General features: G+C 48.0%; 1 protein-coding gene across 2 annotated transcripts in view; it reads left to right on the forward strand.

The window, feature by feature from the left end:
* The window catches only part of LMO1 (LIM domain only 1), a 55,649-nt gene extending 46,269 nt beyond the window's left edge, over window positions 1-9,380 (forward strand). The window contains exons 3-5 of one of the 2 annotated variants that reach the window (XM_030948864.1): window positions 3,571-3,696; window positions 5,400-5,498; window positions 8,065-9,380. In XM_030948864.1, the coding sequence (XP_030804724.1) occupies window positions 3,571-3,696; window positions 5,400-5,498; window positions 8,065-8,170 (331 nt within the window). In that variant the 3' untranslated portion in view covers window positions 8,171-9,380. The remainder of the gene's footprint in view (window positions 1-3,570; window positions 3,697-5,399; window positions 5,499-8,064) is intronic. The other variant, XM_030948865.1, reaches the window with a different exon arrangement.
* Window positions 9,381-21,305: the final 11,925 nt, after the last annotated feature.

Here is a 21,305-nt window from a genome sequence, read left to right on the forward strand (position 1 = left end):
TTTTTCTATCAGAAGTTTCTTACTGTTTTCCCTACCATAAGAACCCTTTAACATTCTTTTTCCCCTCAAAAAAAAAAAAAAAAAAGACCCTGCAGGGTGCTGTGCCATTACTGTGGTTTGAATGAATTTGAGGTGTACTCACAGAGTTGCTGAGGTCTGGATCACCAAGCACAAGACTGATCTTTAGCCCAGACAAGACTACATAAAACCCATCCTTTGACAGCTGCCTACTGCTTCCAGGAGCGCTCCCTTCTTTTCCCATAAATTCATTTGCATTCAGGGCTGCTCCTGTATGCCAATTAGCTTTAATTTTTACTATACACACTGACATCAATGGCCAATGAGAACAGGGCATAGCGGGGTTTTTAGTGTGCCCATAAACTACAGAAAATTGTCCTTGGACAAACTCCTGCTTTTAGACTGGCTGACAACAATAGACATGGTTAAGTTCAGGCTAAGAGCCATTAAACATAATTACTACCACAGGGTAAAAGTTTAATTGTGCTAAATTTTAAATCTGCATAGTCTGTGCTTATTTACAAGCTGGCTGGATCTTCCTGTTATATAAAGGGGAATAAATCTGTACTTAAAAATTGTTGCCTTTTAACTTCAAAGGGAAGTGAATAAATAGGTTTTTTTTAGAAGAAGCAAAACAACCCCAAACTGAAAACTTTCTGTATTTCCAGCTTGTTTTATGCCAATGGCTCTGAGCTGGTAAGTAGAGGCTAAACATCTTCTGATAGATTTTTCTAATGTGCTTCAACTTTGTGTGTGTGAATGTGTGAGAGAGTGTTGCATCTGTTATGAAGGTGTCTGGGGGACAGAATGCAGATCAGTTTGTTCATGTGGGGTTATTTTAAATTTAACCACAGATGGGGCTTGGGGCGGAAGGCTTTTCCTCCTGCTCCTTATCTTCTCTCCCTCCTTCCAATAACGTTAAGCTCCCCACTGCAGGAAGTTTCAGTAGTCTCAAGTAGCTTCTGGATCAGGAGATATCAGAGGTGGCAGGTTTTCTGCAAGCAAACAAAAAAAAGGGCAAAAGATTCTGTTCATTTTGCATTTTCTTTCAACAGATTAAAAAAATGTCATGTTCACTGAGCTACAAGTTACGGCATATTTTTAGAAGCACGGTGAATACATGGGGCTCTAAATCACTCCCTGAAAAGCAGATTAAAATTAGGAGGTGCTAGAATAAGTGTGAAATGTTCATCTGTTGGGAAAGGGAGGGTATGGAGGACTGTGAAACTTGATAGAAGAGACAAAGATTAGCACTCTGACTCGCTGAAAGCCACGTTATGTAGACATTAGAAGGCAACATGATTTCAGCTGGACAGAACATAAGCTTCAGATCTTATGCAAACAGTCAAAGCTGTTTAACAATTGGTTTACCCCCAAAACCCCTGAAAGGAGACAGGTGAATACGATGCCAAATACATTTTTCATGTTTCTTAAGCTAACTGTTTAAATAGTTAAGTGAACATCTGTCCAAATTTCCCCATCATTTCCATTTAGAAAAGTCTCCTATTTGAAGGCTGAAGAAAAGCACCTGCTTAACAATGCAAATGGTGCTGTCTGGGGCCCCTTTATTTTGTTTAATCTAGATTGAGCTCCACACAACTGTGATGCTAATGAATAATGGATATTTTATACTTGTGCATGTAGCAGTGCTGGGCACAGAGCAAATCTAGGATTAACCTCCCAGTTTCCCTGCCTAATGCATTTGACTCATTTTTTTGAGTTTGCTGTGACTTGGGTACTCTAAAAACGGATGCCTGGCTTTATGGGAAATGGGAAAACCCTGGCAAAAGCTGTCAGGCTTTGCTGTGCCCAAGTGGAAAGGGGCAGCTAGGCTGAGGAGGGGAGGGATGTCTGCAGTAGTGGCTTGATTTGTGAGAGGGTGCTGAATGAGAGCCAGGGTGTTCCAGGGTGGAGACCTGGATGCTTTTCAGAGCTGCATTTTTCCAGTCCTGTCTGCTGGCGTTAGGCAGCCGAGGCCCGTGCCCAGCTGCCTCCCCTGCCTGTGGGGGCAGGAGCAAGAGGGGTCAGCTTGCAGGGAGAAAGGGACTGCCTTTTGCTGGTGCAAATTACACAGCTGGGATTTCCCTCTGCCTTTCAGCCTTCAGATGATGGAATCATGGGGGAAGAAATTTTGGTACTCCCTTTGTGGATTTTCCGTCCTGCATGAGTGTTTTGGTTTGTGTGATTTAGCTCTGAGGGAAAAAATGTAGTGCTGTTTCTTCATAGGAAGGCCTGGGATTTTCCAGCCAGGCTAATGGAAGACCCCTGATACCACTTCTAAAGAAAAATAAAGGTGGGCTTTCTTACAGCTGGAGAGCGAGCTGACTTTGGGAGCACTGTAGGAGGGTGGGAGAGTTGTGTGGAGGTTTCTATAACACTGCTGGGTGTTTTAATTCACAATTACTGGCCAGTAATAATTAGTATTGATTTGCCTGGCAAATTGCAGGTTTAGAAATTGGTTATAGATTTTCCTGATGCTTCTCATCTGCGTGTTGTGGAATCAGCCAGAACCGATGGCTTGAAACAAACCGCGAGCCCAGCTCTGTCGGCGGGCAGCGGCGTGTTGCATGCACAGAGCTATGGCCTGCAGGGATTGCATGTCTTGAGGCCCATCACCCCCAAAACACCATTTCTGTCATCCCCTAGGCCAAGTGACTAACCACATGTGACCAGAGGCTGGGGTGAACCTCGGTTCTGTCAGCCCATGGCACCGTGCCCCTGGCACACACGGGGTCTGCAGGGACACCTCGGGCAAGGGGCTGCGGGAAGGATGCCGCAGTCGTGCTCGAGTCCCCCGGCAGGAGCTGCAACAGCATCAGACATCTGGGGAGACAGATAGTGAAAGCCAAGATGAAAATGGCAAAGCTTCCAGTGCTGAAGGGCTGTCCTGGAGGGCGGGGAGCTGAAGTGGAACGGCTGAGCGTGCTGCTCAGGCCGCCGTGGAAGGGCTTAGCTGGCTCCCGGGAGGGCTGGGGAGGCACAGCCAGGGAGGAGGACTTGCTCTCTGAGATGCCTGGTGAAATGCTGTGCACTCATTGCAAGAGAAGTCGTGCTTTTTCTTTTTAAGCAGCAGGTAAGTGAGGTTCTTCCTGAGCTCTGTTACAGAGCTGTCTGCCAGGATTGGCAAAGTTTGCAGGACTTGTGTGTCCTGCTGCCAGCCTGTCCCTCCGCCAGGCTGCGGCCAAGCGCAGCAAGCCCTCGCAGAGCAGGACGGGCAGCTCCCAGCATCTACCCCACTGCTGCAGAGAGGCAGATAGTTTTTGACTGAAATTTTGTGAGCCCCAAAATAGTGCTCTAAGTGTTTAATGCTTTTCTCCATTAGACAGCAAATTAGCCCTAGGCTCACAAACCAAATGAAATTTCATCTCGATGATCAGAGCCTGCTCACCAGGCATTTCTATCCCAAGTTCCTGCATGCTGGTTGGTCAGTGAAATGGAGACTGCAACCTCTATTTATTGGTGCAATACAGTATTTGATACTGCTAATTACACTTAATTAGTCCTTCCACCATTTAATTAAAATGGCTTCTAATGATTGTGCTTCTTTGGCAGGCTCTTTGGTACCACCGGGAATTGTGCTGCCTGCAGTAAACTGATCCCTGCCTTTGAGATGGTGATGAGGGCCAGAGATAATGTTTACCATTTGGACTGCTTTGCCTGTCAGCTCTGCAACCAGCGGTGAGGACACAGTTATTGTACACACAAACTAATTTATACCTTTGCCTGTGAAACGGGGGAGATGTTTGATGCACACTGCCCAGCTTGGGCTCACAGCCTGGGGGCAGGGCTGGGGCTGGGCTGCCAGGCTGACCTGGGGGATCCGTGTGAGTACCTGTAGCCCTTTTACTGCAAATCCCCTTGGAGCTGCTGGGAATTGGAGGGGCAAGGGGGAGGACACAGACACAGACTGTCCAGCTGCTGCTGAATAAAACAAACTGCTCCAGCGTCCTTTCAGGAGCTGCCCTCTTTGCAGAAGGCAGATGATGGAGAATGGACTTCCTCTGGCAAACTGACTTTATCTCACTTTAATCATGTTTCTGACATGCTCAGAACTGGGGGTGGAAAAGAAGAAGTATAAAGAGAAGGGACAGGAAGGAGAAAAATACTCTGGCAAAGCCCTTTCCAACACTAGGAACAAATCCATTTAGGTGCTGTGTAATTAATAGGGGATCTTGGTGGCATAATTTTGAGTGGGGCTTATTTATTTCTGCTGGGTGGAAGATGGAGATCAGGGAGTATAATAAAGGGCCATGTACAGTGTTTTCACTTGAACTACCTGTAGCCAGCTGAGTTTGGGAGGGCTGTGAAAACTCTTCCCAGCACCATGTTTGTTGATCATCATGGGCAGAATGGAAGCCCACAGAACCAGATGTGATACTTTATCACCTTCTGATGCATCCAGCTGTCTGTCCTTGTCTAAGATAGACCTGGAACTGCTTGCAGGTCTTACTGCTTGTTTAGTCAGGCTGTAGTGACTGCCCAAGGTTAAGGGCTGTGCTGGTGTTCCTGTTCTGGATCTGTGGTTGTGTTTCCCAAAGATGAAACTAGGATACAATGCCTCATCCCATGGGAAAGTGTGAGAGAGATGACAAAACTTGTGGGAAGATGGAGAACCCAATTCTGTAAAAGTCAAGCTAAAATCCTGACTTAAACAGTCTGGACAAGAGTCACAGTGGGATCTCTCATGAAGCAGCCATACACGTGTGAATGCAAGCCGCTGCCGGCTCCCCCCGAACTTGGGAGATCCTGTCCGACTCTGCTCGCGCAGCCCCGCCACTGGCTCAGCCTGCAGGTGAATTTGGTGTCGGCGGGGTGGGCGGAGCACGGTGGAGGTGGATGAGGTGCTGCTCTCGCTGGCAGTGCCTGTTCCAGGTACAAAGCGCCATCAGCGCTGTCCCCGCACGGCCGCGGTGGCAGTGCCGGGGCGGCAGTGACATCTAGTGGCTCCCGGCCCTGGGCTCGCTGCGGGATCTGCCGGCTGCCCCGGCTTGTTCCGAGACTCTCAGCTCAGAGCTGATCCCACCTCATCCCCCGAGATGCCCATCCCGCCAGTCCGTTCTGGGATTTGTCTCCAGACTCGGGAGTGTGGCGGGTGCTGCCAGGCTCGGCCCTCAGGATCAGCTCTTTTCAGCCTCCTGGTGATTCCTGGGCAGGAGAGGGGTGCCCCCAAACTCCACACCAAACCTGGGGCTGTAAATGTCCTTTCAGGCAGAGGCTCTGGGCTAGCAGCACAGTCAGGAGTGCTGCTTGGCCTTGGAGTCTGCAGGCTGAGTGTCTCTCATCAAACCCCTACTTCACCCTTCTTCTCTCCCAGAAAATCCTAGTGCTGCCTAGTTTTCATTTTCAGTAACTTCTTCTAAATTTCACCCTTTATTTCAAAGGCTCCAAAGCACCTCCCTTCCCTCTTCAATCGCCAGCATGGTCCCACTCGGTCCTTCAGACAACCTCCAGGGCTGTCACTGCCCAGCAGGAGAGTGCAGGTAATCCCCCAGCTCTGGCAGAGTTGTGCTGTGATGCACGAGGGATTTGCTCAGTTTGTGAGGGGCTGAGTTGTTGTGGAAGATGGGCTGTGTGTAGATTCTTGCTTTTGGCTGAGGTCAGAGGGCTGCCAATTTTTATGACTTATTTTGTGGAGATTTGGGCTTGAAAGGGCAGAATGGAAGTGATCCTGTAACAGACAGCACTGGATGCTGAACTGAGAACATGAGATTAAGTAACCCTAAAGTCAAAATTGCAGAGGTGGATGCCAGTTCTGGTTCTGAATTGGAAACCTCACTGGAAACCCCATCTTGTTCTTCAGCTCTGAAAAGATTTGGTGATGAAGACCTTTCCTCAGTTCTCTTCCAGCTTGCTTGCCCTTCTATAGCTGGGCTCTGTATAGAGTGCTAAATCCATCACAGCAAAATCTCTAATATTTTTACCAAGTGTGCAAAGTTTTCATCACTTTTATTCCCTAAAACATCAGTTTGGCATCAAGTCCTGCATTACCACTCCTCCTGCCATGCTGTAAACTGTTCTAAAGTTGTCATGGTCATCATAGTGCTGGATAAAACCTGGTCACTGCTATGACTATCTGACAGGCCAGTGTTACAGGGTTGCAGGAAATCCAGCTCCTTCTCTTGCCATTATCTGAAGTGTGGGTTTGCTGGGAAGAAAATCACTCTTAAGGAATGGCAGAGTAGGTTCAGCACCTGTTTCTCACTGCTGCTGGCTGGAATTTGATTGCCCAGACAGGCTCTGCAACATCCCTGCTCTGAGCATGGGGGCTGGCAGTGTGAAACTGGGCCTGAGGTTTCCAGTTGTGATGCATCAGCTGAAGAGATCCCAGTTTACTGGTGGGATTGCAGGACTGGCAGGTAGAAATAGTTGCCTTTCCTGTGAATCAAACCCTTCTCCCAAAACTTCACATCACATTAAGGTACCCCTGTAGAGCATTTCAGTTGCCATGGGCTTGTACACACCCCCACACCTTCCAACTCCCAGATTCTCCAGCTCCTCCTTTGGTTCCTCTACATCCAGAACCAGGTTTGGCAAGAGACAGCTGTTGATGGTGCTGGTGGCAAGAGTGATTTTTGCATTTCTCTTCCTGGAGATTTATATGGCACTTAAGGTGGGAATAAGTAGTGAAAAGCAAGCAGCTCTGTCTGTTACTTATTGTGAGTAAACCTGCTCCTGGGGCAGGTGGTGTTAAGGAGAGTGTGTGCAGTACAGTTTTTACCATAAAAGCTGTTAGTTGAAATTAGGAATAATCTTTATCTTTTTAATATGCAGAAAAGGTTGAATTTCAGAACTACTAGAGCATGTGCCACAGAGGGAAGAAGATGGAAGGTCTTCAGTGAAATCCTATAAAGTGTGAAACAATGGCCAGTTCTCTCTGTACCAACTTGGCAAATTAATCAGCTTATTTGCAGGTGTCCAATTGGAGAAAACTTGTGCCTGTGCTGGGCCTCTAAAGAAGCTCTAAAGTTATCAGTCCTGTTCTTTTGGCAGAAAATATTCACTTTTATGGAGATGCTCTGCCTGAAGGTGCCTGAGTTACAGATGATGAAAGCACTTTAGACAAGGGGTAGGCAGTGCCAAAGCTCTGCCTGGGAGCAGGGGAAATGGGCATTTGAGGTCTGCTAAGTCTCCTGGGGATGGGGTCACCTCCAGTGATCTTCCTGTAGATATTTGGCCTTGCCAGAGGCTGGTACCTACCCCTTCCTCTCAGTGCAGAGCTGCCTTGAGGCATAGTGCCTGACCCAGGGTGTCTCTCTGCTTTAGGGGCCTGAGGCTGATTTCAGACTCAGCCCTTGGGGCAGCCTGTGCTCTGGTCTGTCATTGCCCTGCCAGTGTTGTGGACAAAAACCAGCCCCTGAATTGGGTGCAGAGAACATTATTTGTTATCTTAAGAAGTAAAGATTAGCTTCTGATTCCTGGGCAAGCAGGCAGGGCGGAAAAAGCTATTGGCTGCCAATTCACACCTCTCCGATCTTATATGTGGAACTTTTTTGACCTTAATGGTCAAATAAAATTGTTAAATATCACAAGCTTCTCTGTCAACTTCAAGACAAACAGAACAATTTACATGGTATATAGAGAGCAGTGCCCTTCGCTCAATGAAGATAAAGGTTAGGAGTCCAGCCACCGAGAAATTTCTATTTATTGTTCAGCACTGTACACAAGGGGGTGAGGGAGGACTTAATAGCCAGTCCTTGCCTGGAAATTAGTGTAAATACTGCTTCACCCGAGGGAGCTGTGGAAATGTGGATACCAGCAAAAACTTCAAATAGGCTCTGTGTAATATCACCCGCTTGGCTTCCTGGTTGGAGAGCCCACATCTCCTCTCTGCAGGGACAAATCCCTAAACTGCTCCCAACCTCCTCCTGGAGCCAAGCACGGATGTGCCAGGGAAAGGGACAGCAAAACCCTGGGATGGCAAGGGGGGCAGTGCTGGAAATCAAACTCTGCTCACCAGAGTCGCCTTTGGACCCAAACCGCCTCAAACTCTCCCCGTTCTCACGTCTGTTCATACTCACATCGTCCAATCCTTTTTTTATCTTCCAGATTCTGCGTGGGAGACAAATTTTTCCTGAAGAACAACATGATCTTGTGTCAGATGGACTATGAGGAAGGGCAGCTGAACGGGAGCTTCGAGTCCCAGGTTCAATAACAGCCCCTGCTTGGCTGGAGCACTGTGGGATGGGCGCTTGGCCGCACGAGCAGCGAGGGCGTCTGTCAGCTTGCCTGCAATATTTTTTTAATTCTTGGTCCAGAGAGGACTATATACATTGTAGTACTTTTCCCCCCCAACACAAAGCAGTTACAATTTTAGATGTACAGTTGTGCCTGCTTAGCTGAGCACTGCATTGCCTGTATGTTTGTGAGTTTTTGGGGTCTGGGGGAGGGCTCTGTACAGTCTGTTTTCTGTATATAAACTGGAACATTTATTTTATGAAAAATGTAATGCAATTTTATTACTGGTGTGAATTAAAAATTATGAATGTTTCCTGGTCATCTTTGCCGTGGTTTCTTCCCCGTGTGGCAAAAGCCATTCCTGTATTTCCTGTGCTTTAGCTGAACAGACTGCTGGAAACGTGTACATAGCTCCCTGGAAACTGCATGGATCACAGCAGAGGCAGGTTCTCTCGTAATAACTGGGGGAAATGCTGCTGCAGGGTTGTGGAGCCTTCCATCCAACCACCTGCTTCCCTGGATAATGGGGGGGAATGAGCTGGGGGCAGGTGGTGGCTGGGAACCATGGGCATTGCTGGCGGGGCTGCTGTGCCATGCTGGGCTGCTGGCTGAGAGGCTCCTTGTGGATTCAGACACAGCACTGCCATGGAATTCCTGCTGGCAGCCTGATCCTGTGTCTCCAGTCTGGGCTGTGAGGAACAGGCTCCCTGCAGCCCTGCCAACAGGTGCCTGGGCATTGATCAGAATATTAATTTCAAGGCTTTGCTAGGCAGTGGGATTTTCCCATGGGGCATCACTTGTCCAGGTCAGAGCTGCTGCGGGAGCTGATGTCAGGGCTGGGACGTGACCGGGCGCTGATGCAGCAGATCCCTGCTCCCAGCCCTTTTTGTTCACTCTGTGCCAGGTGCTTTGACCTCCCACGAAATAAAAGCGATCAGATTTGAAGCATCTCCCGGAGAAAAAATTCTGAACTGTGTTCCTGCTACGATGCTTTGTGCAATGATTTTCAAGGTTATGCAATTCATGTGCAACCCACTGGACTGTATCAAACACATTTCTTTGTATAGTGAGTGTCACTTTAATATAGTGCACCAGTAGCTGTAAAGGATGGCTGCAATTCTATTTATTTTGTCTTCTTTCCTTTCCTAGATTTACCCCCCTTTCCTTTAATAAATAGACACCGAGTACTTTTTTCCTGATGTGACTTAATTGGTTGCTGGTCCTGGGTCACTTGTGTGTGTTCTCTGAATTGCAAATGCCAGATGCAGTGCAGCTTGCTGCTGCTCTGCCTGTTGCATGAAATGCTTTTATGTACACCTGTGCTGAATAATGGCTAAGCAGAAGCAAAACACCACCAGACACTTAGCATGCTTCAAAATATCACCTGTCATCTAGAGCTACCTCAGACACGTGGATTGATTTGGTGATTTTTCCTCACAAACAGATGTTTTGGGTTGGGAGACCCAGTATAAAATGTGTGGCCTCATCCCTTTTTATTCCCATAAACATGGAATAGCAATTAAAGAGTCACTTAGAGCTGCCTATGAATATGTGGTGTTTAAACTGCTTTAGTGCTTTTTGGGGTGGGGGGAGGTTGTCTTTTGAGAAACTGTAGGGTTGATGCTCTTTTTGTAGGGGCTAGTGGAGGCAGCCACCCCGGGGCTACGGAAAGGAGCAGCTTGTTGCCCAAGTGTTTCCATTCCTTGCTGAAATGGGCTGCCACACAGCCCCTGCCCTTCCCGTGCTCTGGATTGATGGATCCCTGCCTGTCTGCCCATGGGATTTGCTGCAATTCAGCACACAATGGCAGGGCAAGGCTGCTGTCCTGTGGTGAGGGGGGGAGCAGTAAAACCAAACCAAAACCACTCACCAAACAAGCTGGAGGGGCTGTTCAGTTTCAGTTCAGATTCTTAGGGAGGGTTTTGGTACCAGTTTGGAAATTCACTCCTTCAGAGAAAGGTACCTTAGTTACACTGTGGGCCATGACTCAGGAGCAGTGGCTTCCCATTGCCTCCCTGCACTTGCCCTTGCTGTGAAATGCAGGCACTGCTCCCCTGCTGGGGTGCAGGGGCTTCATTTCTGATGGGCAGCCCTCTTGATTTGTCACCATTGCTGTAGAGCTGATTTCTGATACCTAAGGAGGAATTTCATGATGTTGGCTCATGCAAAAGCCCCAGCTGGAGACTGGGTGCATGGGAGGAAAGCCTGGGGCAGGACACAACTTCCCAGGGCTGAATAGGGTGGGGCAAATCCAATTGTCTTATATTTTAAAATTAAAAAATACAAGGGAGAAACTGTGCAGCATCTGTGTCCCTCCTTTCTGTGTCTGCACAACCGACAAGGCTTACCTGCCACAGTCCATGCCCCAAAGAGCATAGGAGGTGGGACACCTTTAAAAATAAAAATCCCAGGAGGACAAAGCAATCATGAATTCTTGTCTGAATGCTGCAAATTTGCTTAATAGAAACAAGGGCTGGAGTGCAGGCCTGCTCTTGAATAATCGCTTCCACTCTACGGAGCAGAGCACGGAAACCTTTTGATGGTGTTATAGTCATCACTTGGCATAAATATTCATTCAAGGAATCAGAGCAGAGTAAATGGCATTTTGAGCTGCTAATAATTTAGTATTAGCAGATAGCCTTTTTACTGCTAAAGATAACCACTGCTTAATCAGTTTAGTGACCACTGGCATATAGTATGACATTTAAGCCTGTGCCTCAGTCCCCGTGTTGAGGACACGGCTGCCGCTGACCCCTCTGCCCAAGCCTCCATCGTTCCCAAAGTCAGCCCCAGCTGCCAACTGCACTCACCTGGCTTTAACTTCTGCATTATCTGCTATTTGCCTCCTTATCTTAGATCAAAGAGGAATTTTAAGTTCATACTTAAAATCTAGGATCTTCTGTCTCTTTCTCTTTATGTGGTCGGGGCTAATGGCTGATCACAGCGCAGTCTGATTTTGAGATTAGAAAACAAGCCAGTGTTTAAAGGCAATCAAAATCTTAGGCTTCGTCTCCATTCATCTTTAATGCTGGTGTAATTGCTGCACAGATTCTGGCTCTTCCTGCAGACTTAATTTATTTTATTTTTGGAGCATGCCCCTGTCTGTCAGAGGGATGTTATACTTCCCTGAGCAGCATTAGCGCTATTGAGCACTCCGCCACCGGCAATCCAGCTCACCCCATTTCATATCCTGCCAAACAAGTTAATCTAATATTAACAGCGGTTTGTTACCTCGTTGTTAGCTTAATTTACTTTACAAGAAATGCTATATTTGCATTTCATCCCTCTGTCAGTGGCTTGTGAACCGCGCTTCCCAAGGCCAAGAAGGGATGGCTCAGTCCCTCAGCACAGCCCTGCCACACAGGGGGGGGGGGCATCACCCCCACCAGGCATCTTCCCTAATTGGCCAGGGGGGATGTGGGGAGCTGGGAGGAGGATTTCCAAAGCCACAGAGCAGGTCCTGGAAATGCAATATTGGGAGTAGCACAAAAGCCGCTGCTGCTCTTCCAGTAATAGAGCTGAGTCCTAGACAGCAGCTTTCCCTGGCGGCACACACATACAGGAAATGTCTTTAGTATGGAAATCAGCAGGCCCATGGGCACAGGGCAGACGTCTGCAACACCAACAGCTCCCTCAGGCTTTCAGGGAGTGCTCCCCCACCAGCCCCTCCACACCCTAGGGACTCACCCAGGTCTGTCTGTCTGTCCGCCAGCACCGTGAGGGCCCCGCGCCTCACTCCCAAATTGCTGGGGTGAGGGAGCTGTGAGCAAAGTCGTGCAAGCAATCACTCAAAAGCCAAATGATCCACAGCCCCACGGAGCGGTGCCAGCTGATGTGCTTGATGGGCAGGGGGATGGAGCTGGGGATGCTCCATGGGGTGATGTCAATGATCTGGTACCTGGGGCTGTCCCAGCTAGGTCAGGGAATGTGGAGTTGTTGGAGGTGGAAATGGCTTTCCAGTGAAAACAATTAATGAACTTAATTGTTCAATAGCTCACTCTGTGTCCCATTGCTAAACCCTGTCCTTGTTTATGGAGGCCTGGCCTCCCACCTCTTCCAGCAGCTGCTGCCTTCCACTGCTTAAAGGAAGGGAATGACCCTGCCTGGGTGTCCTGCTCTGGTTTTAATAGCAAAATGCTGAAGGATGCCAAGGGCAACTCTGGCCAGGCTGAGACATCTGGCAGGGCAGTTTTGTGGTGCTGAAGGTTTTTTGTGAAGGTCTGAGAGAAAGCAGGGCTGGAAGGACCAAACCCAGAGAAACAGCAGGAAAGAGAAAGGTGGAATGAAGCAGGGGATCAGCTGCAGATGAAAGCATCAAGTATTGGGTGGTTTTTTTGTGAGCAATTGGAGGGCAAGTGTCCAAAGCAGATAGCAGTTTTGCCACAGAAGCTCTATGAAGCGCCTCATAAGTGATGTAAACAGTGGAAGTGTAAATACAAATGCACATCCAGTCTCTACTGCTGACTGGCCACATGAACCTGAAGCTGCAAGAGCTTCCTGGAAGGAATGTTTCACTGCTAACTTAAATTATTTGAGGAGAAGAAGAAGGTGCTGCCTGCTGTCTGCCTGAAGGGGAGCAGAGGGCCCAGCTGCCTTTTTTAGTCCTTGATAATAACACTGCTGGAAAGAAACGTTGCTAATGCAACCTGGGCTTTTATGGGTGATTTTACTTAGAAAATTACCTTGAGAATAGCTTTATTGTTATTGAACAGAATCAGGCATTTTCTTAAAGGTCTTGACATCCCTGCAGAAACTAGAAAATTGTGATTTTATTTAATGAAAATATTGTTGTTCAAAACCCGTTTCACTCTGGGGCTTACCCACAGCCCCATGTGCCTCCCAGCAGTGGAAAAGCATTGATTTCCTCCAGTCTGCCTCTCCCTCTGCAGCTCACATGGGGATTTTTCACCCCCAAATGCTTCCCTATGCACTTTGCCATCCATGTCTATGCCAGTGGGGTTACATATAAGCCTTTTAGTGGTAATAGAGTGGCCATCAGTGCTGCTCAGAAATGCTGCTACCCTCCAAGGACAAACCCTGGTGACAGCCACCCTGGAAGCTGCTGGATCACTCTTCTCCCCTTGGCTTCAGGTCCTGTCACAGTGGTGCCTCCTCAAGCCACGGCCTCCAGCTGGTGCCTCAAGGGCAGGGGATGTTCAGAACACTGCCCAAGGTGTCCCTGTCCCCATCCTCCAGCAGCAGCTAGAGGAAGGGCCCCAGTCCTCAAGAATGGCTTTTCAGAAAGTCTGGTTTTTAACCTAAGTAACCCTTTAATGGTCAGTGCTTGGGTTCAGAAGGAGGAACTTGGGTTTGCAGTTTGGTTTTCTGAGAAGAGAGTATCTTTGTCATCATTTAGGGGTTTTTTAATTATTATTTCTTAAAATTCTTGCTGAACAGAACTCAGAGATGCAGTGAAGCATCTTGCCTTGGCAGCACACACAGTGTAGTCACAGCAGCCCTGGGGGGCTGAGGCAATGACCTCTGCCAGAGGAGGAGGAAGGGAGGACAGGTGCCCCAAAGTCTCAGCTGGAATGCAAAGGTTCAGGACACAACATCTTCCAGAGCAGGATGCCTTGCCTTTGCACCTCAGAGGAAGCTCTAGGAAATGCCATCCTTTGGCAAGGTACAAACATCAACTCTGTGGCTCAGTCATGGCCGCAGTGACAGCCCAGGGGCTGCTCCTGGCTGCCCTGAACCAGGTCCCCTCACCCCACTGGGGAGCAGCAGCCTCATAAATAATTCCTCAGTGCAATGGCAATGTTGTAAAACATGAATATTTAGTGCATGCATAATAGTTGTTTATTCATACTTAAATGTCAGCTGATGAAAACATATCTAAAAGGCTCCATTCCCGGGGAAGCACAGGCAGCTGGAGGAGATGGGATGCAAAGTCAATCTGCTTTTTGCCACACTGAAACCCAGGGTAGCAGTGATGGACCCCTGCACTCTCCAGCTGCAACATATTCCTGCTCCCTGGTGCCAGCCCTGGGGGAGCCAGCCCTGTCACACTCTTAGCACGTCCATCTCCCACAAAGGGAGGGTTTCACCTCTGTGCCAGAGCTGAATTTGGCTAAAACTCTGCCAGTTTGGGGTGTGCACTCCCAGCACGGGCGATGGCGTGGCCAAAACTTTGCAGGACCAGGATGCTGTGGATGCAGGGATGTGGCCAAAGGTGCAGGCAGGCGTTCCCCCCTCCTCCTGCCTGTCTCCTGCCCACTCCCCTCACTAGCACGAACGTTCCACACTTGGGAAGGGGAGAAAAAAACAAAAAGCGAAAGAAATGAATTATCAGTAAAGTAAAGAAACACAAACTTATGAAGGACAATTTTTTTGCTGTCAATACACACAAAGAGACAAAAATTGGAAGCTTTTGAGGAAAAGAAATGCGTCTGAACTTCTGAGAGAGCGGGAAAGTACTGAAAAGCCCTGCCATGCCGAGCTCCTCTGAGGTAACTTCTGTGCTTGGAAAGAATATTTCAGAAGACATTTCATTCTTTAGAAGATGCCAAAAATGCAAGACTTGGCACTTTAACAAAACAGAAAAAGGAAAACACATAATCTTCTTAACTAGTAAGTCTTTGAGCCCAGGATCACATTGTTGCCATATAATAAAAAGGGATGTTATGCAGTAAATTGGGCAGTTAAGAATTCTGTGCATACTCAAAATCGTGACATTTCAAGGACAATAAAGTTGGCTGGCTCGTGGCCATTGGCCATACGAACAGAAAACAAAAAAATGGATTGTCAGCTGGTTATTCATACCGCATTACAAAACAAGCCTCCCAACAGGCAAACACTCTTTATTGCTTGTGTTTTTGCTCCAGAAATATATTTTTTATTTAAAAAAAAAAAAAGAGTTCTCGCAGCATTCATCTTACAAATGTTAACCCCTTAAAAGACAATTCTGACATGCTTTGCCGCTGGCTTTTCCACTTTATAAATGTTCTACAGACAAGGAGAAAATCAGAAGGAAAAATTTATTTCTCACATGGCATAAGTGTCTGTTTCTTTATGGGGAGAAAAAAAAAGAATCAAGGCATTTGAGACAGCTTTCATGCTATTAATCACATGGGATGCAATTAATCATGTGGAATTAATCTGTTGTGATTTTTGGGGTGTCTGACTTGAAATCATCCCTGGAGAGTTGTTTTCCGGAGCAAACACAGAATCTGTGAGTGTGCCAGGTGATGTCCCCAGAGCTGGTCCCAGTGTGGTGATGGGCTGCGGAGTGGGGCTGGTGGCACGGGTGGTGGCTCAGGGAAGGGGACCTGCTGTGGGCAGGGCATTGTTTTGGCTGTGGCTGTGTAACTTCAGCACGCGTGTCACTTCACCCTGACCTGCAGGGCTGTCCAGGCTCCCCGAGGGCTCTGCTGTTACTGCAGCTGTTACACACTGTGCACAGACAACGATTCCTGCCTCCTCTGTGGCTGCATTGCACACAGGCAGTGATGCTGGTCCTCCCGGGCATCCTGCAGGCCCTGCTCGTCCAGGTTCAGCCAGGAATGCTGAGGCACAGCCTGCAGCTTTCTGACATGCTGCTGTGTCCTTCCTCTGTCTCTTTAATTGTCCCAGGGGGTTGTGCTGGAGCAGCTGCAGGTGGTTTGCAGCATGATCAGGGCTACACCTCCTGCAGGTGGTGGTGGAAGCTGGTCTGGGGTGAGATGCTGTGAGTCTCTGCTTGGAACAGGTCAGTGGGCTTTTTCTGAGCTTTTGTTTGGGCTGGAGAAAGTGCAGGATGCGTCTGCACATCTTGGGCAAGGGAGTGAGCCTTGTGGTGGACACAGGGTATGTGCTGGTGCTGTGTTGTTCTGGCTAAGAGCTGCAATAGTATGTAAGGAAAGGAGTGTCAAATCACTGGTTAGATCACGTCCCCTTGGCTGGAGGACAGGTCTGCTGTGGGAGGGAATGATGCCCCTGTTTGGTCACAAAGCTCTCACCCCCTCCTGCTGGGTTTTGGGAGAGGGACTGAGTTAGGCTGTTGTGGTGAGAGTTTTTCCCCTCTGTCATTTAAGTAAATCTGTCCTGACCACAGCTTAGGGGAGAGGCTTGGTCAAAAAAAAAAAATCTATGTTTTTTGGAAAATGCTGGTTGGTTGTCTGCAGAAATGGCACTGGGCTAGATCCTGAACTAATGCAAATAAACTTGCTGCCTGTCAAGCTACTGTATTTCCCTCATCTCCTGAGTCCTACTCTTCTATAGTAGCTTCCACTTTCTATGCCCCTGGTTTCCAAACAGTTCCCCTGCTTCTCTCTCTCCTCCCAACTTTTTCAGCATCTTTTTCACAGTGTGATTTTCTCAGCCTTCCTTTCATATTTTAGTATACTCTTGTCTCTCCCCTGGCTCTGCCTATATGTGTTGTTTCCCGTATTTACCTTGTTTTGATTGCACATTCTGTGGGACAAAGCACAATGCTGCCATTTTGTGGATAATTAAATCCTCCTGGTTGTGGTCCAGCCAGTGGGACAACTCATGCAGGAGGGTATAAACTGCCTGGGTTTGCATGCAGAGCCTGTCATCTGCTGTGAATCACTTTGGGATGCTTTTGCATGAGCGAAGCTGTTTAAAAATAAATTGTATTGTATTAGACTAATGGAAGATAATAAATTCAGTTGGTCTTTTAGCTTAAAATTCATCAATGTCTGGAGCTGGAAGGGGGGAAGGAGCTGGAGGACATTGAGCCATCCAGCAATTAATGGCCAGGAGCTCAGCTCTTGCCAGGCTGCCGTAATGCCCAGCAGTGCCACACTGCTCTGGCAGCTTGAGGGTAGCACAAGCACTAAACCCCTCTAAAAAAGGCAAAAAACTACCCCAAAACGCCTCCCTTCTTTTAACCATCAATTAACAATATACCCTTTAATCAAAGCCTGCTCCAAGTGGCACTAGGCAAAGGGCTTATTCCCAGATCGAAAACCTTTAATTATTGAAGCCTTTCAACCCTGATGGCATTTGATGTCCCCATGCTACAGCAGGGAGAGCCCTTTTTTTAGGGGGGTGCAATTTCCCCAAGATCAGAATGTGTCAGCTCTGCTCTGATTTCGGCCAGCAAATCCACCAGTGTGGGACAGGGGTTGCAGACTCCTGTGCAGGTCGTGACTGGGCAGTTTTGGGGAGAACAGCTCACAGAGTGCACGACCTGTCTGTGTGCTGCCTCGCTGCTGTGTCACAGCGCTCCTGGGACAGTGTCCCTTGCAGGGACAGGTGCCCTGCAGCCCCATCCTGCCCTGGGGGTACTGCAGGCAATGGATTTGTGGTTATTTCTGTGCATCACCGCCTGCTCCAAGCGCTGCTGCCCCTCCCATGTCCCCATGTCCATCTGTCCCAGCTGATGCTCCTGCTGGTTCCCTGCTCTGCTGCAGACAGACTGCGGCACCAGGTGGCTCTGGACAGTGTCCCTGTGCTGTGACAGCCCCTGGTGCCCAGCCCTGGCTCTGGCAGAGGGGCCTCTCTCCCATAAAGATCCTGTTGCTTTTTCCCTCTGTGTGGAAGATGCCTTCCCGTGCCAGTGCTGTTGGGAATTTGGGGTGATTCTGGGGTCTTTGCAGAAAAAGGAGGCTCTCACCCCTACAAGCACATGGAGGGAAAGGAACTTGCTAGTAGAGCAAATAACTCACAGTGAATAATTCCTTCGACAAGCACAACTCCTATTTTTCAATATCTGCAAAGGGGCTGTGCTCTTCCTGAAACTGTTTGTACTCAGAATTAATGGAGTTTGGGGTTTTTTTCCTTTTGGTTTGGGGTGTGTGAGTGTTCCCTGTCTGTGCTCAGGCTGTGCTGGCCAGCTGCAGTGGCTCACACCAATTGCCTCGCTGGTACTGCCAGAGTAGCCCAGCACTATCCCTCTGCACAGCCAGGACAAATTTCCTAGAAATGTCCTAATTCCCTGAAAATATGGCAAAAGCCAAGGCTGGTGTGGACAGGCTTAATATTCACCTAACAAAAAAAGGCTCTGTGGGCAAAGCTTGTGCACTGATGGAAGGTGAAGACAAAAGCCCTGTAAGCAAGGCTGCTCCTGTTTAAACTCACCTGAGTGTTTGAGAAAGTGCCCTGAATACGTTTTTTCCTAGTAATTTTCATTTTCTTATGTTTGACCCAATACAACTGTTAGTTTTCTTTCACGTTTCCAGTGGTGCTTCACTGAGGAAACCAAGAGTTTAATTTATGGAAGGAAAAGGTGCAGCAAATAGATGCTTTGGCCTCTATAAAGTACTCCTGCCACTTAAGAAGCCACTTGATGAATGGACCCTTTGGTTGATGTCATTTGCTGGCTTTGTGAGCAGCTTCTCCTAAAGTCTTGCTTTGAGGAAAAGCATATTTTAAACAGTGTGTGTGTGACCTGGACTCTGCTGTCACAAGTGGTGAGGCTCAGGGCCCTGGAAACTCAGCTTAGGGCTGATAACGGGATCAAGCAGCACTGTGGTAGCCTTCCTCCTTCAGCTGCCCCCAAACATTGCATTTACAGCAGGAGATAAAGGCTGTGAGAAGGCTGCAGGTACAAACACGCCTTGCTTTGAACCACCGTTGTCTTTCCTTGCACACAGACCACTGGCAGGGCTCAACTGGCCAAAGTTAACCCTGCCCATCAGGGTCCCAAGGGGAGAACTTGGCAGGGGCTTTTTCAGCAGCAAGGTGTGATGGGCAGCACCTGCTTGGCTATGTGGTTATGGCTGGCCACCCCACAAAAATAAAATAAGCTCAGGTTTTATCCCCATTAGCAAAAGCTCAAACCAGTGCCCCTTCCCCGTGGCTGGAGATGGTCTGACACAGGAGGAGGCTCCAGGGCTGCCTGCCTGCCTGCTGCAGCTATGAGAGGAGGAATATGTGATTAGGGGTCTGGTCCTACAGTGTTCTGCTCCTGCTCCTCTCGCATTGTTGGCTCTGCCCTGAGTTTTTCAGGGATTTCTTGCAGAGCATTCCACTGCTGTGGTGCAGACCACCTCCAGTGCCACAGGAGCATCCCCAGTGTGTGCGTGGGGCACAGGAGCCACAGCTGGGGCTGTGCAGCAGGTGAAGCTGTACCTGCAGTGGGATCACTGCCCTGGTAAATTACACTGCTCAGGAGTTCACTAGATCAACTTTCTAGTCAGCCCAGGTCTTTTTTTTTTATTATCCAATTAACTGTACATGTTAATAAGAAATTTTTTTTTTATATAAAACCGAGCAATTTTTTTTCTCTGCCTGGAGTAACATAAATTGACCTTTTCATATACAGCTTCAGTGTCCTGGGACTGATTTGTGGATATATATTGCTGCTTAGAAAGGCTGTAATTTACAGGTGATTGTTTGGAGGGCTTCAATATATATGGATATATAAACAAAAATTGAAGCTTCTTGGGACATTCTACATAAACAATTTTCTTGGGAAGAAAAAGGATTCTCAATAAAAATAATGATAATAATAATAAAGCCCAGGGTTTTTTTATATCTATGCCACTACATAAAGTAGGGGTAGATTACTTCAGTCCTTCATTTATATTTCAGCATTTCTGGACCATCTCCTCTAACATTTTATCTTTTTTTTGTTTCTTCCATCATATATAAGTAAAATCCTCCTATATTCCATTCCTGCTGGTTTTGGGGTGTGGAGGTAGCAGAAACCTTGCTGCCCAGCCCTGCCTGCCTGTGCTCTGAGAAGAATAGGGATGGGAAGGATTAGCTCCAGCTCCCTTAATGAAATATCACTTCAGCTTCTAAGTCCCTCTCACTGGAAAGTGCATGCATGCACCAAGAGAAACACTTTGGGAAGCTGCTCGTGTTTTTCATGGCCCTGCTGCTGGGAGCTGCTGACAGTGTCTGCTCTCAGCAGTCAGGCTGTTAAAGCCAGGTACCCTAAAGTCCCTGTTTTACTTTGGAAGCAATTTCTATAACGTTTTTTGGCTTTCCTGGTCCAAGACAGAAGAAAAACCCAAGCAAAAAGCAGGGTCAGCAGGAGCAGCCAAGGGAGGGCACAGTTGCAAGAGGAGCCCTGCAGCAGCACCACTGAACACCCAGGGCTGTGCATCTGCCCACAGCATTTGTCCAGCATCCAGAGTCTGTGCTTTGGGGGCAGCTGCAAGGAGGTGTCTCATTGTAAGGTAAAGGGGCCTTTCAAGCCATTAATTTGTCAAGTTGCTGTTTATATTATGGGGTTTTTTAGCTCCTGTGAACTTTGAGGCATTTACAACACATGTGCCATAGTTTTGTGATTTTTTTTTTCTCAAAGTTATAAGCAGGTTGATGGAAGTTTAGATGACTTTATGTGACATGAAAGTAGATGTTTTAGTGGTAGTTAATGTTCCTTGCCCATCAGCAACCAAGTAATTTTTATTCCCTTTATTAAAGCAAGCAACACAATCTGCCTTCAGCTGCCAGAATGTGTTTCCAATGAAATGTAAGGGTTTAAAAATGAGCACAACTTGAGTAGAGGAAAAGGGATCTCTGTGCAACAAGAACATGCTGTTAATTGAGATTAGTTGGTCCATATTCCATTAGCAAATCCCATCCCATGGCCACTGTTCCTGCAGAGGCAGGCAGGATTTATCAGCCTCCGTGCTCCCTGGTGCTGCTGCTCTCCCAGGGAGCCGCGCGGTGCGAGGCGGGACAGGCTGCTGTATATCACCCATCTCCTGCTCACCAAATGATGATTCAGATCCACACTGAGATCTATAAAAGTCAGTGGTTTATTGCTGTCTTGTATTTCTGTATTAACCACCTCATTATCATCCCAAATGGAGTATAAATCTGAGGGTATCCAGTTGCTCCAGCCCATGTGCTTGCACTCCCCCCGTCTCCTGCCATATAAATCTCAGCTCTGGGTAACTGGAAGGACCCAGCTCCAGAGCAGGCAGGGTTTGTAAAGGAGCAGCTTCCTCTCCTTGGGGCAGGCTGGGCAATGCTCCATGTTCTCCTGACTTCTCTGCTGCTCTGGGGGAGCAGTGGCACTGATGCTTGCCAGGAATGCTGAGGACACAGAGCTGTGCCTGCTGCCCAGCCACGCATCCCACCCCTACATTTAGGAGATGTGCTGGTCCCTCAGAGAGGGGTCTGTCTTTGGGGTCTGGGCCTTTTTGTGGGTAGGGTGCTGGCTTTGTTCAGCCATGGGGTGGCTGATATGAAGCCAGTTGCCATGTGGGAAC

This window comes from Camarhynchus parvulus, chromosome 5 (assembly GCF_901933205.1).
Source record: "Camarhynchus parvulus chromosome 5, STF_HiC, whole genome shotgun sequence".
NCBI classification, from domain to species: domain Eukaryota; kingdom Metazoa; phylum Chordata; class Aves; order Passeriformes; family Thraupidae; genus Camarhynchus; species Camarhynchus parvulus.